The sequence below is a fragment of the Apus apus genome, chromosome 1, assembly GCF_020740795.1.
Source record: "Apus apus isolate bApuApu2 chromosome 1, bApuApu2.pri.cur, whole genome shotgun sequence".
NCBI classification, from domain to species: domain Eukaryota; kingdom Metazoa; phylum Chordata; class Aves; order Apodiformes; family Apodidae; genus Apus; species Apus apus.
The window spans coordinates 164,888,703-164,907,539 of NC_067282.1; the positions used below are offsets into that span (position 1 = coordinate 164,888,703).

Below are 18,837 nucleotides of genomic sequence, written 5' to 3' on the forward strand. Positions count from 1 at the left end.
TATTAGACATGTAAAATTTATACTCTGTTCAGATTTGAGAGAGATCATTTTAGATACTTGCATGTATTTAATTTTTACCACCGCTTTTGTCAAACAAGTACATTTTAGATTATTTCTGTTAAGTCCTTAAAGAGTATTTAGTATCTTCCTGCATCTTACCTCCAGATTTCAGGTTTTCATCAGTCTGATAAAAAGTAGTTCTATTTATTTCTATTAAAGTGCCAATACTGAAATGATTGGTTTAATCAATTAAATGGATGAGGCTACGAGATAGTCAACTGCTTAGAACATTCATTGTATAACCTACCTCCGTTATGTTTTGATACCTAATAAAGTTTTATCTTTCCATCTGTCCCTAGCATAAAGTTTTACCAGATTTACTTACTGAACAGACTAGTTTCTCCTGACTAATCTTTCTTTGTGGGTTTGTTGTGAGGTTTTTTTAGTGGTGTTTTGTTGGGTTTTTTACATATTTGTAGGCAGGGAATAGCTGTTATGGTGTGAGTTGACAGAAGGATATTAAAAAGTAAGTGAAGTCTGTCATAGTCCTGTCATACACTGCTGCAAACCAAACAAATGACATGTTGTGTTTCTAAATGCATGTAATGATTACATTCTATCTTTCTACATTTCAGGAAATTTTGTTTGGGCATGTAATTTTCAAGGGTTTTTTTGATCTGTAATTGGAGAATTACAGCATCTGTGAAATAACTAATTCGTATGTGATATAATAGATGTATTCACTGCCCTAAGAGTATTTCAGCAGTGCCAATATAGTTGCTTTCAGTTTGCCAGTTTGTTATTATGGCTTTCTATTTGGCAGTGGATTGATACAAGCTCGATGAGGCCGTTTTATCACATTTTATGCAGTAGAATGATGAATTGCACTACATATGATCATCTCTGTATTATTGATGTATTTTCATTTATTATTATACTAATACTTTCTTTAATGAAGGCCACTTCATCCCTTAGCTCAGTTTCTGCTGCATGTCTAAATGGGCAGCAGTCAAGCTGTATTTCATTTGGTTTTCGTACTCTGGGGATTAATTCACCCTGTAAAGGATTACTAGCTCACCATTTCTTAGAGCCTAAACATTAGAGCCTGAAGTTGCTGTTCATTATAAAGACTCTGAAAATTAATTAAAATTAATTGTGTAGAGTAGTTTTGAAAAGAGATGTTCTGGCTTTGCATAGTCTTGTTTGCGATCTGCTTTATATTGTTGTGCTTTGGTCAGCACAGTTGGACAGTTAGGAGAGTTACATGATAGAAACAAGTTTGCTGGAGAAAAACAGGTTGGGGACAGGTGAAGCTTCAGGAGGAAATACTGAAACAAGGCAGAATTAGAGGTAAGGCAAAGAGCATCTATCTCTTTGGTGTTTTAAAAATAGTCTTAACTTCTGTTTTATAGGCAATAAGGGTTGCTCTTCATGTTTGTGCTTTTATCTAGTAAATCAGTACCTATTTCTAGGTTTCACTTGTTTTTACTGTGTCTAAGTTAATAGTTTGCTCCATAGGAAATTAAAAATTCAGAAGATGGAAGATCAGCATGTATTTCTCAAGTCCCTGCATAACAGTGTCCAAGATTAGACAAATCATGCACATAAAATAATTTTGCTGAAGGTTGGGCCACTGTTTTTCAGTTAGAGGTCAACCCAAATACAGTTTGTCCTCTTGGTGGCCACGCTTCCTAAGACTTTCCCTCACGGAGTTGTCCCTGTTCAGTCAGCATAGACAGAGCAACGCTCATAAATAGTTCTCTTCAGGACCTCTTTCCTTCTGTGTTCTTTAGATCACTCCATGCAGTAGTAAATTAAAAATGCTTGCAAATACTTAATTTGCTTTGCCCATTCAGGATCTGGGGTTTGTTTTTGGTCTGTTTAGCTTGGTGTTGCATTCCTCTCTTTTCATCAACATATGGCAATTTTTTGTGAGATGTACTATGAAAGTTTTTTCATGTTCCTTGTTTTTTTACATGAGATATGAAGGGAATTTTCCAACAACTTGGCTGTTTTGGTGTAAGTTTTGTGCTTTACAGTGATAGAAAACAAACCAGAAATTCTTTGGAAAGTATAAAATTGTAGCTCCATCTTTCTCACCATACATGTTGAGAAGCTAGGCGATTCCTCTTCCCATAGGTATCTCCTTGTAAAAAACATGTGACTGTTTTCTTTCTACAGATATATCGAACCAGATTGATATTTTGCTGCTTTTTTAACAGGTCACTTAAGTTGATTATTGCTGTGATGGTAACATTCTTAAAATGGAAGAGCCAGTTTTAGTAGCTTTCTTTATGGTTTTCCCTTTCTTTTGGGAAAAAACTGCATTATGCATGCAAAGTGTCCTGCAGTAATGGATGTTTCTATAACTTCTTGGAATTAATCTTCAAAAATACATTAATATCTAACCATGACCATCATTCATATTTTTTAACTTTTATTTGATTGTATCACATAACATGGTAAAAGACCTGTTACATACTTACATTGAAGTATTTGAACTAAAATATTTTGTGTCCTTTCTTCTTCTCACCCCTTTCTATCTGATTAGGTGTTGATATAGAAGCAGCTCGAAAAGAAGAAGAACGAATAATGCTACGAGATGCAAGACAGTGGCTTAACAGCGGCCATATAAATGATGTCAGGCATGCCAAATCTGGTGGTACAGCACTTCATGTAGCTGCTGCTAAGGGCTATACAGAAGTCTTAAAGTAAGTGCAGTTTAAATGGTAACATTTGGTTGTCTTGTTGATGTAATGCTGCTTGGAATTGGTACAATTGGACACTTCTGACTCAGGGGTTGTATCTTGGAAAACAACGATCTCTAGAACTACCTTTTCATCATAGCTCAATTTTATGTTTTTAAGCACTCATTAATCATGATTCTGTTAGCTTTCTACATTAAGTCAGTCAAAATATGAACACAGTGTACATATTGAGCCTGAATACTTCTTTAAAAGGAGAAAGTTGAATAAAAACTTGGTCCCTTTCTAAAGCAAAGTGTGTAAACAAGGTTAATACCTTTTTTACCTTTTTATAATGCCAGTTAGCTCTCTGGATGATGCATATTTTCAAGACATGATATTTGTTTGCATACATAAAGCAGAGTAGGTAATTCAGACTAAAGGTTTTTAGACCTAAAGAACAGAGAATATAATTTTGCTTTTTTGATATTGTTGTTGAAAATCATGACTCTTGAAGTCCTAGGTGGAAGGCTTTAGGCTTTTGATGTCTCCTAATTCACAGGTAGCTTTTCATTAATACAAGTATATACTGTTAGAGGGGTTTAATTTGTTTTTCGTCAAAGCTCTGCTTGTACTGAAGTAAAGTATACTTAATATTCCATTGCTTTACTGTGATTATAAATGTATTTGACTGCTTTAGCAGTACTAGGAACAGTTATGTATTGTAACATGAAAAAAAATGAGCACAGACCCTGACTCTTCTAAGTATTGCTACCGTTAAGGTCTGCAGAGCCTTGTAACACAGAAGCTGAATGACAGAGCTTTTTTAATCATTATAACCATTAGATACAATTTAATGCATGTGAGTTCTGCTTCAAAAGAACCGGATGCATCAATATAATGAAGATAATCTATTATGCTGAAAAGTAACTTTTGTTTTAGAATAGCGTGTGTCTGTAAGGGAGTTTTATCTGTAAACTGTGGTAGCTCTCTCAGTGTCTTTTTTTTTTGTAGTCCAGTCCATGTACTTTCCTAAGAGGAGGAAAAATACATGCACAGAAAATTTTCATGATGGCTTCAAATTATCCAAAATGTGTGCTCTGTGTAGGATGCAAGGCTGCAGCTGAGCTTCTGTGAAAGTTGACTCATTGGAGGATATTACTATAAGTATGTTGGCTCTTGACAAATGGAGATGATTTTTTGAGAAGCATACATTTATGTGATTTGTAATCAATGTAGGCAGTCTTTCAGAGAGCTTGGTAGTCCTTTACACAAAACTGTCAGGTAAAGTGTTGTCACATTGACATTCATATCAGAACCACACCAAATATCAGTGTTGAATGGAGGCTGAAAAGCAGGTCCTCTGTTAGAGGAGCTTGTCCCTCTCAGAGAGAACTAAAGAACTAGATTGTTACAACATCAAATGCTAATGACAGGATGAGATTTTCAGGCAACTAATATTAGACTTCACAGCATGTAACAACTAATTTTAGAATAGGAGGAGGTTTTAATCGTTTGCAAGTTAAGAACACTGTATCTAATGATTTTTGACATTTTACAGATTTCCTTTCCTTAAAAGGGCTTTTTTCTATTACTGCGTATGCAGAGAAAAATACCTAACTGTATAGAAACGATGGACTTTGAATGAAGAGGAAGTGAATACAGAAGAAAACAGAAAAGGCTGTTTTTCTTGAATTTTCCTTAAAAATATATTTGCTTACTAAACAATGAAAAGGCAAAAGTTCCTGTCAGGAAATAAAATCTTATCAATTGTCAATAGCCCAACGAAAATATGTATGATGAAAAAGAAGGATGTTATTGTAGAATAATTTTATGATTTTATGACCGTTTATTTATCTCTGTCAGCATTGTCATGATCTAATTCTTTTAATTTCTTTAGGCTTTTAATACAGGCTCGCTACGATGTAAATATTAAAGATTATGATGGCTGGACACCACTTCATGCTGCTGCTCACTGGGGTAAAGAAGAAGCATGTCGCATTTTAGTGGAAAACCTATGTGATATGGAGGCTGTCAACAAAGTGGTAGGATTTTTATGTAATCCTTGTCAAGATACAAAGTTCTGGTCTCTAAAGTGACTTTAGAAGCCAGGGTAAGAGAAGTGATAATAAACTGCTGTTTACTGTACGTGGAGCTTTATATAATGCATGCTTTGTCAAAACAGCATGTTTGTGTTCAAAACTAAATTCTCTGATAGTCTAAATTAATTTAAACACCCGCTTTATGCTTAGTTCTATTGTAAATTATCCATGTCATCTTTGACAAGGAAGTTCAAAATAGGATAGGTTTATTGACATTTCAGGGCTACAAATTAATGACTTGATGGATTGCATACAGGCTTTCGTTTGGTCACTGAAGACAATGATGGTGCCTTTGGGTAGTATTTTAACTCCTGAAATCAGCCTGTGTTGGTATACTAAAGAGTTATCACTCTGTCCTGGTTTGGATGAGCTGGAAGTAGCTTGTAGGCATCTCTGGACTCTCTACACATAACTTCAATGCTTCCTAAGCTTTATTTCCTTGGCTTTTATACAAACGCCTGCATAGCTTGCTTGCTTTGCAAGATCTTGCTCCCAACAGATATAAATATATTCATGATTCACGTAGTCATCACAAGGATACAAAACTTTTCATTCAGTTGTGTAAGTGCTGAAGCTCTCTTTCTTCTCTTTGCACCATGTTTTACAGATAGATTCTGAGCTGCTTTCAGTTTCTCTCAGTACCGTATATGTAAATTACTTGCCCAGCCTTTAAGATTGGAATCTTCCTTAAATTTTTTTCATAAACTTTTTAAATTAGGGAAATGTGCAGATACAGATAATGAATTAGCAAGTATTTATTCTATATAAGGACAAAACAACTGCTGATGTAATTAATTGAAGCTCATTTATAAAATTATATGTTAGACTTTTTACCAGGGTTGTGAAAATGTGAAGGGTGGTATTCCAGACAGCACTCTCATGAAAGTATGTTCAGCTCAGCTTGGGTCAAGAATAAGAATGAAGGAGGTACAGAGAGATATAAGCTGTTTTATTTGGTGTGTGGGCTTGTGTGTGCAAGCTAGGAAAGTTTTATCTGTTGTGTTCTTAAGTAAGCTAGTAAGCATTTTTGCTTTTGGGGACACAAAGATTGAAACCTCCTGGATTTCGTTTCAGTTGCAGGTGTGTAGCATCTCAGAGAACTCAGCCATTACTAGTTAGGCATTTGACTTCAGGTATTAACTTCTGTGGACTGGTTTTAGATATAACCTCCCAACCGCAGCAGTTTTTTGCAGTGATTGTTTGTGGTCAAGGTAGGTCTAACTCATATTTTTTGGAAATAAACTCACTTGACAGCTACCTAAAAACAGAAGGCCAGATTAAAAACTGTAGTCATAACACAAATGTTTAATTTCCAGATTAGTGCAGTGTTACACTAAAGGGAATAGTTCAAATGTCAGAGGAGCTCAAGACATTTGGGTAATGCTTGTTGAAAGGTACACGTGCTTCTGTTGTATGGTCAGAAGTTTCCTGTATGTGAAAAATAGTGGTTTCAAGGTCCATCATTTTTAACCTTCACAGGGTAATTAGTAATACGTTTACCTTTAGTTAATATTTCAAGAAACTGAAATAAGCAGAGATAAATATGAACACTTTTCATTATCTTCATAAGATGCTGTGACTGCTTTAAATGACTGCTTTGTGTACTTACTTAACTGATCTTGTCATAATCCTTCAGTCTGTCCATGCAGAGTCTTGATGCAGCTGCATTCACACCATTGGATCTAGGACTTTGCCTAGATTCCAGCCTTGTATTTGAATGCAGACTTCCAAATACAAAATCAAAGTATTCAGGTTTCTTTTGTGAGATTATGTGAGCTTCTGCCCTTCTTGTCTTCAAGTAGAGATGAAGAAAGGGAATTTTTGAAATCTTTACCAATTCCAATCGTAAAAATAAATCTTGCATCCTGTGGGCATCTGGTCTAGTGGAGAGTTGCAGTGGCTATGGAGATGTAAGACATGCCAAGCAGAAAATTTACAACTGACAGCATTACTCAGTCTTAATGAATTATATGATGATCTATTTATTCGGGTATATTCCCATGGAAATCATGCATTAAGGGAGAGATAAGAACAAATGGTTTTAACAGGTCTTTTCTACAATGGAATGTAAAAGGTAAAATAAAGTTTTACTATAAAAATCTGGAAGTACGTCTACTAAAATTTAGGATAGCTCGCTTAAATAATTTAAACTTCAAAAATCAAGCTGCATATGGTAGCTTAAGATGGACAGGATACTGAACTGCTCAGGATACATTCATACAACTGCCATCAAAATAGCTGTTTGAACTAATATTGGGAAAATCATATTAATTCAACCTACTTTTCTTTTCCTGGATAGCTTTTTTCACAGGAGAGAAAAACTATCAAAGTAATGTTTTTATCTGTTAAAAAAACAGGTTTACTCAACAGGTATAGATGTAAAATTGCAATTTTTTTTTTTAACTACAGACAGACTAACAGTTTGTAATAGAGCTTGGCTTATATGTTCTAATTTCACTCTCTGAATGTGCTCCTTACTCTGCATCATCATGGGATAAGGCATCATATTCTGTTATGTTTAAATTCTCCCATACAATTAATGGTGTTTTATTTCTTCTATTTCTGCAGGGACAGACAGCGTTTGATGTGGCAGATGAAGATATTCTAGGATATTTAGAAGAATTACAAAAGAAGCAGAATCTGGTAGGCCTTTTGCATATAAAAATACATATTCATGTTATACTTTGTTATACATTATTATGCAGCTGTGAGCAGCACAGCCTATAGATTAGAAACAATGGTTTAATTTGAGGCTTCAGTCCAAGTAATGCCACAGTCATCTCAAAAGATTTTTTATGACCTTACTTGGTTAATCATGGTGGCCAAAGAGCCTTGGAAGAAAGAAGGTGCTCTTCTACTTGGCTTGTGCAGTGGGCTTTTTTTAAGATCTGAAGAATCGACAAAGAGCAACTTAGTTGGAATAACAGTTTCTGAGATTTTAAAATTTTGAACTTTGACACTTTGATAGCTTATACATGTTCTAGTGTTTGTAGTAGTTAGAGAAGCTTTCCCTCCACTTGTCATTTTGTCACACATGCCATCCTATCAATTTAACTGCATCATTCTATATGTTTTGAAGCTTCATAGTGAAAAACGGGAAAAGAAATCTCCCCTAATTGAATCCACAGCCAACATGGATAATAATCAGACACAGAAAACGTTCAAAAAGTAAGTAAACTAGGAAAAATTGTAAGCTCTTACTAAAAAAGATAACATTACAAGCTGTGACAGAGTCCTACTTGATAGGCTTCAGTAATCCTTCAGGACTTAGTTAAGTATTTTTCTTTTCAAACTCAGTAAGGAGACATTGATTATGGAGCAAGAAAAGAATGCATCTAGTTGTATAGAGTCTCTGGAGCAAGAAAAAGCAGATGAGGAGGAAGAGGGAAAGAAGGATGAATCCAGTTGTTCTAGTGAAGAGGAAGAGGATGATGACTCAGAATCTGAAGCAGAGACAGGTGCGTTATTTGGAGTACTGTCTTTCTTTAAGGTTTTACTTTATAAATTTGCTTACTTAATTTCACATGATACAGAGTTTCACTTACTCTTCTGCATTTCATTAAGTTTCCAATCAGTTTAAAGCAAGGTTTAGATATTCCTGAAGTCAAGTCATAACTGAAATATCAAGCAGATGTCTTTACTGGTGGCTTTTCAGGTTAAAGCTATTAACCTGCTTACTTGATTTGATGCTTAACAATTGATACATTTAATTAAACTGTTGGAATAATGTAAGCCTTAAGTAGTAGGTCAGAAAATACTGAAGTTATGAGATAAATCAGAAATGAAGCCTTCATAGCAGTGTTTACTTGTGGAACTGGTGCAGAGATTGGAATAGCAGAAGTGGAAACATTCTCTTTTGTTCTTACCATCCTGAAGTAATTGCCAGTTAATCTGGCAGTCTTGGCTCAGGTATTCATACAGTAAAGGTGCATATATTTTCAGTGTTTGCTGAAATAAACTTTTAAATATGCTATTTAATGTTAACTGTTACTTCATATACAGCTTCATTTCAAGAGGAGTGCTCTTTGAAAACTTTGGACTTGTATGCAAAGAAAACTATTACTCTGTACTTCTCCAATGAAATTTCGGGTTTTTTTAAATTGAGCAGCTGTCAGTCATAAAGCAAGTAGTGACATAAGAACAGTATTGGGTATTTTTCTTTCAAATCAGAAAACAAATGTCAGGCAATCAGTGTGTAAAGATATATGTTCAATTCTAATAAAGATGTTTAGAATTACTGTGCAGCAGTACAATACGTAGATGTTAATGTCATAGGAAAAATCTTGTTAATATTTTATACTTACACTTTTTAAAATAAGTAATCCTTTTTGGTGGGCTTTCAGTTCCCATTTTAAAACATTCTCTCTGATTTCTTCACCTGAAGAGATAAGAACAAAGAGGGGTTTTAGAGCTAAACAATATAACATAAATATTTAACGTAAGCAGAAATAAAAATAACTTTCAAAACGAACTGTCTATTATGGTTTAATTATTTTTGTATTTTGAAATAACGTAGCGTCTCTGGATGCGTTTCTGAGTGGTCCATCCCAGATTTGGTCCTGCTCTGGCCAGAGAGGTTGGACTTGATGATCTCTAGAGGTGATCTCTCCAACTCGATGATCTTTCCAACCCCTAATATCCTGTGATTCTGTGATTTCAGTGTTAAGGTGGCAGAAACATTTGTTGAGCTTTGTAATTTGTTTTTCACCTTAGTATATTTGGATCCCTTATTTACAGAGACTGAGTTTTGATACATTCAAAACACTTCTAATATATAATATGTAGTAACTTCACAGTCACAGAGCTAACTGTAATGTCTCCTGAAACTTATGACTCTGGTAACTGTGTTCCTTTTGTTACCAGTAGATAGTTTGTGCCAGGAAAATTTGACTGTGACACAAGAATTAATTTATGTAAACTTTGGTGTTTTTAATATCAACAAGGCTTTATCATACTTTATTTGGGAAGCTAGACTTTAAGTATTCCCTGTAGGGCTGCATCTCTAAATTCCAAGCTTGTACTTTCCCTTTTTTCCCATAATTTAGCTTAAGGTAGTTTTCTAGTAAAAATCATAATGTTTAAAGGAGCATTCTGGCTGTAAAATACATTAACAGTGTTCAGTATTCTGGAACTTCTGGAAACTGGTTTGTAATCTGTTCGGATATTTGAAATGTTTTCCTAAAGTTTGCATTGTGTTTCATTGATTATATAAGAACTGTTTAAAAAGAAATAAATTTCTGTCTGTAAGACTAAGAATGGAAATACGAATATGAAAACTAGCATCTCCCAAAGGACAGGGGAACAAGAAGAAAAGTTAATTCAGGTGTTTTAACTTACTTTATTTGAGGTATTTTAATGTTTTTTGAAAATACAGCTATGTTCTTGCTGTCCTTGAAATAATGTCAGAATATAGCTGTGAAAAATCATAGGATCATAGAATGGTTTGAGTTGGAAGGGACCTTAAAGATCATCTAGATCCAACCCCCCTCATGCATGGGCAGGGATGTGTCCCACTAGATCCTTTTTTCTTCTCTAGTGCTTTCACTCCTGGTAACTTTTTCTAATATTTTGAAGCTGTGTTACTCATTTGTAAATTTCCAGTGGATCTGCCTGTGTGTCATCTCAAATCCTACTGTCAGTCCACTTTGCCCTGTTGAACTATTTATCACCATGACCTAGAATTCTACCACCATTTGTTTTCACTTTTTTTAGAAAAAGCTTTCCATTAAGTGTGCAGTTAGTCATGTAAGCTGATTTTTTTATATTTGTATTTGTTTACTGCATAAGTAATTATTCAAAACATCTGTTCAGCTATGTCCCTAACTAGAACAACTGCTCAACAGCAGTACAATTAATTGGCCCCTCTGTTCAAGAAGGACAGGGATCTGCTTGAGAGAGTCCAGCGCAGAGCTACAAAGATGATTAAGGGAGTGGAACATCTCCCTTATGAGGAGAGGCTGAGGGAGCTGGGTCTCTTTAGCTTGGAGAGAAGGAGACTGAGGGGTGACCTCATTAATGTTTACAAATACATAAGGGGTGAGTGTCAGGGAGATGGAGTTAGGCTTTTCTCAGTGATGACCAGTGATAGGACAAGGGGTAATGGGTGGAAATTGGAGCATAGGAGGTTCAAGGTGAATATACGAAAAAATTTTTTTACTGTGAGAGTGACAGAGCACTGGAACAGGCTGCCCAGGGAGGTTGTGGAGTCTCCTTCACTGGAGACATTCAAAACCCACCTGGATGCGTTCTTGTGTGATGTGCTCTAGGTGACCCTGCTCTAGCAGGGGGGGTTGGACTAGATGATCTTTCGAGGTCCCTTCCAACCCCTAAGATTCTATGATTCTGTGATTCTATGAATTATATTTCCAATCATAGATCGGTACTTTGTTGAATTTGAAGGGCAGATAATGAGAACACTGTAGGAAACATTGCATACTGTTGAAATTATCTGTTCTATGGTGTATGGGTAGTGTAGGTTTAAAGGTATGTTTCTAGTAGGGCCCAAATCAATGAACCAATTGAACCTCATGTTGTTCCATACTGCACAGATAGGATGTAGTGTCCTGCTGTAAAGAATGTGCAATTTAAACAGGTGAAACGGAAGTGAGGTGTAAGATTATGAAGGTCAAGCAAGTGCAGTGACAGTAGTTGTTATATCACAACTATGACATTTTCTGTTCGTGTACACAGAGGGTTTAAGGTACACAGACAGAGGAAGACGTGGGCAGGAAGGACAAAGCAGAAGAAGGTGAAGTAGGTATTCAGTGAAACTTTGGTAGGAAGAACAAGGGACAAAGAAAGAACTAAGCAAATGGAAAGTCAGAGCTCTGGAAGGCAAGTCCCTGCCTCAGCTCATTTTAGTAACACAAATCCCTTGCTGGGTTCTCTGTACAGTTAATTATTTCTTTGCACTTAGCATACATACACAGTTATCTGAGAATAAATGTTTTACTTTGAATTAGCATCTTCTGTAGTTCAAATTAGCTGTAACATGCTTATGTACCTTTTACTGGTAAATTTTTATGGTCATTAGCCATCTACTAAAATATAGGCTGCCTTGGGAGATGTGGAATCTACATCTCTAGAGGTTTTCAAGATGTGACTCATCACAGCTCTAAGCGACCTGGTTTATATGCAATGGTGACCCTGTTTTGAGCAGGAGGTTGAATTAGGTGAGGTCACTTTCAACCTGCATGATTCTTTGGGTCTGTTTCTGCATCTCTTGAGTGTTTAACACTTGCTCAAAAATAATAAAAAAAAGTAACTCTGTGACCGTTGTGGAAAAAGATAGGCCTAACTGAGATACATTTGGAGTGAGAGAGAAATCACTAAGGAATAAATAATAAAAATACTGTTAAATAATAAAATACTGTTTGGAAAGTTGACTGTCAAATTTGTTCAAAAGAAATTCAGCTCTGTGTTATAGAAGTGAAGAATTTGTGAATGAAGAATTAAAATTAAAATCTTGCAAATGTTTTGCAGATAAGACCAAAACCTTGTCATCTGTAACTAATAACGCAAATACCACAAGTACACAATCAGCATCAGTAGCTGTGACAGCACCTTCAGTAGCCGGTGGCCAAGGGGCACCTACATCACCTGTTAAGAAGGTAAAATAAAATACCTTTCTTGTGATTTTAGATTTGTATTCTTCTGTGTAAGCATACATTTTTTTGGTTCTTGTATAAAAAGTTGATTAGATTATTGAGTGAATTGATGAAAAAAAGGAACAGATTTGTAAACTATTTTGTGTTTTTCTGCATTAACTAGGTTGATTTTTTAAATTTTGAATGGTCTTGATTCTAAAGAGGGATCTAAAATAAAGAACTATGAAATAGCTCAATACAAGATCCTTTTAAAAAAGCAAAAATGTGTTTCGCAGTGAGTAACATTCTTGTTTTTCTGTAGCTAAACTTCATCTTATGAAAGTTTTTTCTGTGCCAGACTCCTCCATCATTTTTAGAAACTCTAGTTCTAGTGTCTCTCTGTGCCTCAAATACCGATGCACTTAAGGCAAGGGGGGCAGGCATGACTAAGGTGCTTTTAAGAGTCCTTAGAGGCACTCAGCTAGTGCTTAGGCATAGAAGTTGAAAATGATATATGAAATAAGAAATAGAAAGTGCTGTACGTCCCAGCCCTGATTTCAGTATGGTTAGGACCTCATGGAAGAGCTTAAGAATGGGGACACGTGATTTATTCAGCTCAAAAACACCCCTACAAAGCCATATTGCATGCAGGAAGCTGTTTACAGCTGGATGCAGAAAGTTAATTGGAATGAATTTTGGTTTTCCTTGTCAAAGGGGAGATACGTATGCCTGGAGAAAAAAATTATGGTAGATAATGTGTAGTCAGAAGGTGATACATAAGTCAAACTTTTAGAATATCAAAGCAAACTGGACAGTAAGCCAGTAAGGCTTAATTTCTCAATTACAATTTTTCTATACACATCATTGTCAAAGTGTAATACCTTTATTGATGCTTCCAAAGAGTGTGTTCAGGAAAAATGGTAGCCGTGCTATACTGAAGCCACAGTAGAGAGAGAAGGCATGCTGCTGGGTGAATAACATGTATTGTATTTAGCTCCTGGGAGTTATACTTTCATATTCCCAGTGGAACCTAATGATGATTCATCTTACAAAGTATACTGTAATGTAACAGTTGCAGGGAATATATTTCTCAACTGCATTGTACTGTGTGATATGGTACAATAGGGTTGGGCCAACCTTGCTGCTCCCAAGAACTGCATTACAAAATCATTGTGACTAGGGTCCACAAGGTTTCTCTCAAAAAACATGAGAGCAAAAGGGGAATTCTGAGCATGGCTCAATAACAGGAATGACTATGGTTTCCCCTGGTTTTGTGGCTGGACAGGCAGCTAGATTCCAGAGTGATTTTAATACATTATTCTAGACACTTCCTGCTGGCGCAGTAAGCAATTACGCATTCCCTGTCAAGGGAGCTGCCTTTCCATTGCTCAAGAGCTGTGCAGAACTCAAGGGCCGCACAAACCCTAGCAAATGGGTAAGATAGGGAAAATATTGTGAGTAATTGCTAGTTTGCTAACAGTGCCTAACTGGAATAAATTCTAATATATGTTTATGTATATGGTGTGAATTTTATTGCAAGGAAATAGGCCTACTTTATATAGTTAATTATTTTAAATCACTTCACTAATAGAAGCATTTGTGACAGTTGGGCAGTTTAACTGATGTGCTTTCCATCCAGTTTTTTACTACACCTAATTGATCTTGTGCACTAGAGATTTTAAGGTATCTAACACTTCAGACACTTAATTTTCCTTGCAATTGTTTGAATTTAATCTCTTAAGTCTAAAGTCGCCTAGCTTGTCCCTTCCAATAAATTTATTCCATACTCAAAAGCCTTCTATGCTACATGATCTTCAGCAACAAGATGTTACCAAATGGTTGCTAGCTGGGGTGTGGCTTGATGTTCCTGAGTTCAATGGTTGAATAAACATTTTTTTTTGGTAGATTATAAAATTACGAGGTATGGGAGAGAAGCGTTTTTAAAAGAAAAAAAATGAATTATTTTAAGCTTAATTATAGCTTTTTATAAGTCACTAATACACTGGCATTTAATTTGTTCTCTTGCTCTTAAAGGCAAAAAATGCAGATTAAAAGTAAGCTGTAGTAATCTTTTGAATACTGTATATGAAAAATTCAGAACCTTCTGTACCTACAAAATAATTCCCATTTATATCAAAACTGATAATCTCGTAACATGTGCATGTGATCTAGGAAAGCAGTTTCAGCTCATTATCAGTGAACAAAAAGGCTGTAAACTGTTTTTGAATGAAGGTAAAACAGCTCTGTATGTGATCCTGCACCTACTCTTGCACCTGCCTTTTCAGGTTTGCATCATCTGTGCTACTGCAGTTACTCTTCTGCTTTTACACCATAGGTGGCCAAACCATATGTTGCTCACGGGTGGTGCAGATGCAGTGTGCTAAGCTTGGATTTGGGTTTTCTTCTGTCTGTATGGCCTTCAGTAATGATGCTTTCTGTCTGAGGGTACTGAAGTACAGAGAGTATGGGAGTGAAGGTATGGGTTTTATAGCTAAGCTAGGATGGAATATGGTTAAGAGATGTGAATGAAATGGTAAGATACACATCAGTGTGAATCTTCCCATATTCTCAACTATGTGAGGATTTAGGCCATGGACCTTGCTAGATCAACAAGCTTTGCTGTCCTCTTCTATGCAAACTGTAATTCTGTCTCTGAATTAGCTGAACATGCTGTGTTGTGTTTAATGAGAATCTGTTACTAAGGTTTTAAGTCTCTTTCTGCTTTTTGGTATTTGTGTTGTAATGAAGAGCTACATAACATAAACATGAGAACAAACTATGTGATTTTAAAACAACCTTTTGTTTCTGTTTTCCATTCTTTCAATCTTCATCTTTGTCTTGTCTTAATTGGCTTTAGTATGATTTCATTCCTCCTATCATGACTGTTGTGGAGTCAGTAGATCCTGCATCATGGAGGCAGGGCTTGCGCAAAACTGGCATTGTTCTTGTGCCCAATAAGGGTGAAAAATCTATGGTGAGGTTCTGGTGTGCACAGGTTTGTGTACAGGTTGCAAAATAACATGTTTAATCAAAATGTTGGTACTGGATTTGCATGTTTCTAAGTTTGCATCTCGTGATCCCAGTGTGTATTATAAAGTGTGGGTTTTTCTAAGCTAACTTTTAGAGGAGTAGTGTACCTTGACCAGTCTTAAATTTCTTATCTCATTAACTAATTTGAGAGAAGAGTGTGTAGGTTGTTTCTCACCACAACTCCCCTACAAATTCAACACTTCTATGATTATTAAAAACAGTTGCATTCTCAAACTCCACAAGGAGCATGAGTTAACACATTAAGTAATGTATATTAATAATGTAAATTCGTTTACGTATGTTTTATAGTTTCCAACATCTACAACCAAGGTTTCTCCCAAAGAAGAAGAAAGGAAGGATGAATCTCCTGCTTCGTGGAGGTTAGGTCTTAGAAAAACTGGTAGTTATGGTGCACTTGCAGAGATTACTGCTTCCAAAGAAGCTCAGAAAGAAAAGGACTCTGCGGGTGTTATGCGTTCTGCTTCAAGTCCTAGACTTTCCTCTTCATTGGACAACAAAGAAAAGGTAAAAATTTTCAGTGTGAAACAACATTTTGAGGAACTGATCTGCCTTACTTTAGTACAGATATTTATAATGTATCTTAGAAGTAAGATGTTCTCTGTAGACTGTACTACAAATTTGTTCTTTACCAAAATTCTGAAAAGTTAAATTGTGCAGTTTCTTTAAAAAGTCTCTTTTAAAAAGTGTGGTATGCACTTGCACTGTTTGGTGACTTGGTACATAGGTCAGAGGCTTTTCCCTTTTTGGGACTTGCAGTGCTCCCTTACAGTTAAGGGAGATCAGATGTTTGATGGTTTGGGCATCACTTGGAAAGTGATGTTGACATAATCTTACAAGAAATGAGTCTCTTTTTGTATTCCATAGTATTCTTTTTTTTACAGAAATTTTGTTCTGTTATTAAAAGCTAATTTAAACATTTGTATTTGAAATAGAAGTTCCATGTTTTCAGGATTACAGTAATAGCAAACTATATAAAAATACTAAAACAGTCTCTTTCAGTAATCATTGTTGGAATTGCACTGGAGGAAAGCAGAAGAAAAGAGAAGACATCTGCATCACTAGAATGAAAACATAAACAGTTTCCTTTTCTTATTGTAGTCCTTCTGGTATTTAACTAAAGCTTAAAACTCATTTGTATAATTGGGTCACAACAAATACAGTTGAAGTTATCATCATGATGGTTTTCCAGCCAATATCAATATAATCACTAAGAGTAACTAAGTAACACTTAAAAAATATTACACGTCTTCCAGGAGAAAGATGGAAAAGGAACTCGACTCGCATATGTTGCACCTACAATACCGAGACGACTGGCCAGTACTTCTGACATCGATGAAAAGGAAAACAGGTGACTCTGAAGTTCTAATTCCTGTTAAATATAAAATGACTTGATTTTAGAGTGACTGACAAATATTTATGGGATAAATATTTCATTGCAAATGTATCTCTTAGAAGCTGTTTTTACTTGTAAGAAAAGGATTCAGTTTTGCTTCAGTGTTGAGGTTTATTTATGTCCTTGACATGCCAGTCTTAACCATTGTGGCTTATTCAGTCAGAGTTCTGAAGCTGGTTATCAGCAGTAGCTTATTTTTCCTCATATGCAGAGTGAAGTGTGGTCATCACACTTGGTAGTCCCAGTTCTGACCAACCAACTGAGCTGCAAACTTTCTATATTTCCTGGTGTACTAGAGATGAAGCCTGTTTGGAGACCAGACTATTTAAGCACCAGTACTTTTGCCTAATGTATGATGTGGCAGACAACCCAGCTTGCTTACTTAAAGGCATTAGAGGTTTTTGACATTCAGTCTGAACTTCCTTACATGCAGAATTTAACCATCAGCCCCAATGGTTGCCTTAATAAATGATTAAGGCCTCTGCCTTTGTCCCAAATATTTGTTTGTGTTGCTTAGCTTAATGCTGGGTTCTTGTTCTGCCTGTCTGAACACCTGCTTGTCTAGCTTATCAGTGATACAGTGTAATCCAGCTAAGATGCTACTGTGAGTAATGGAAAGGATTTCAAGATGAATCCCAGCTGGGCTTTTAGATTAGCAAACCTCAGGCATTCAGCCTCAGTCAAGTATCTAGTACTACAGCAAAAGTGCTAGAGCCTGTAGTGTCTTGGAGAAGTGAAACCTTCAGTAATTATGAAGAATTTGTCATGCAGCAGGACCTTTTCTGAGGCAGAAGATATTTCCGAATTTGTGTTTCTCTTTCTTGGTAAGAAATAACTGCATTGAGCTGTGTTTAATAATTTTCTAAAGTTGTTTTTGACCACAGAAGCACTGTTGTCCACATTTTTTTTGTGGAAAAAGAGATACATTCTGAAGGCCAAGGACCTGGACATAAAATTCATTTTTATAAAATTTTATTTTCTCTCACACATCTGGTTGCCTTTTATATATTGTTATGTGAAAGATTTTTTTTAATTCTGTCTGAACTTTACTTCAAATCTTGAGCCAAAATTTTTATTAGAAATTATGTTTTTTCCATCTCAGTTTCAGTTTTCAGGGTAGTTTCTGTAAGTTGATTTTTACAAGGTTATTTCTTACTGCTATAAGCTGCAACAACAGGCTGGGAATTCCTTATGACTAAAGTAATGTCAGTTAGTGATACGTGGCAGGCCACTCAAGAATGGCTACTGCAGGCCTGTTTACACTAGTCTACAGAATCATGAGTTCTGAAGGTTAGTCTGTCAGCTTTTGCCATTCTTAAAACATCCAAGAATGAAAAATTGCATGAAATAATTTTCTAAAAAACCTGAGTACTTCCCCCTTTACTGCACTGTATAATCTCAAGAGCAAACAGAAGAGCCTATTGTTCCTTTTTTGAGGAAAAAAAAAGACAGCAATGGTCAGCTAGAAGCTGATAATTGATTTAGTGTTGATTAAATCTGCTTTAGCAGTTTTGCTTTTGATGCTACTTTTCTGTTACAATTCTAACAATGTTTGTTGTTAAGAGCTTGAAAATGCTTGTCCATAGAGGTAATTTTATTCCTGTTCTGCACACTTCTGTTGGTTTTAAGTGTGTTTTCCAGGGTTTTAATGTTAAATCTTTTTCTGGTCATATCAAGAGCAACTTTCTTTAATACAAGGTTGCTAAAATAAAATCTTTTTTACAGGGATTCATCTGCTAGCTCAATACGTGGTGGCAGTTCCTACACCAGGAGAAAAAGGGAGGAAGATGTCAAGAAAAACAGTTTGAATGAAGGTCCTACATCATTAAACACAAGTTATCAAAGAAGGTGTGAGAATTTCTCTTAACTTTATCTATCAAAATAAGCTTAAAAATATAAACGAGTACTGAATAACTGTAAGGACAGTTCAAAATTGAATGATGACATTGAAATGTTCAAATTGCAAAGTATGTACTGATGCTGATGCAATGTTCATGCTGATTTTAAAGCTACACCACTTC

At 35.7% G+C, this 18,837-nt stretch overlaps 1 protein-coding gene across 5 annotated transcripts in view; it reads left to right on the top strand.

The window, feature by feature from the left end:
* The window catches only part of PPP1R12A (protein phosphatase 1 regulatory subunit 12A), a 120,676-nt gene that overhangs the window by 71,277 nt on the left and 30,562 nt on the right, over positions 1 to 18,837 (top strand). For 3 of the 5 annotated variants that reach the window (XM_051610032.1, XM_051610042.1, XM_051610051.1), the window contains exons 4-13: positions 2,552 to 2,711; positions 4,585 to 4,729; positions 7,355 to 7,429; positions 7,866 to 7,954; positions 8,084 to 8,244; positions 12,269 to 12,396; positions 15,230 to 15,346; positions 15,712 to 15,927; positions 16,677 to 16,771; positions 18,542 to 18,664. In XM_051610032.1, the coding sequence (XP_051465992.1) occupies positions 2,552 to 2,711; positions 4,585 to 4,729; positions 7,355 to 7,429; positions 7,866 to 7,954; positions 8,084 to 8,244; positions 12,269 to 12,396; positions 15,230 to 15,346; positions 15,712 to 15,927; positions 16,677 to 16,771; positions 18,542 to 18,664 (1,309 nt within the window). The remainder of the gene's footprint in view (positions 1 to 2,551; positions 2,712 to 4,584; positions 4,730 to 7,354; positions 7,430 to 7,865; positions 7,955 to 8,083; positions 8,245 to 12,268; positions 12,397 to 15,229; positions 15,347 to 15,711; positions 15,928 to 16,676; positions 16,772 to 18,541; positions 18,665 to 18,837) is intronic. The other 2 variants (XM_051610072.1, XM_051610062.1) reach the window with 1 other exon arrangement.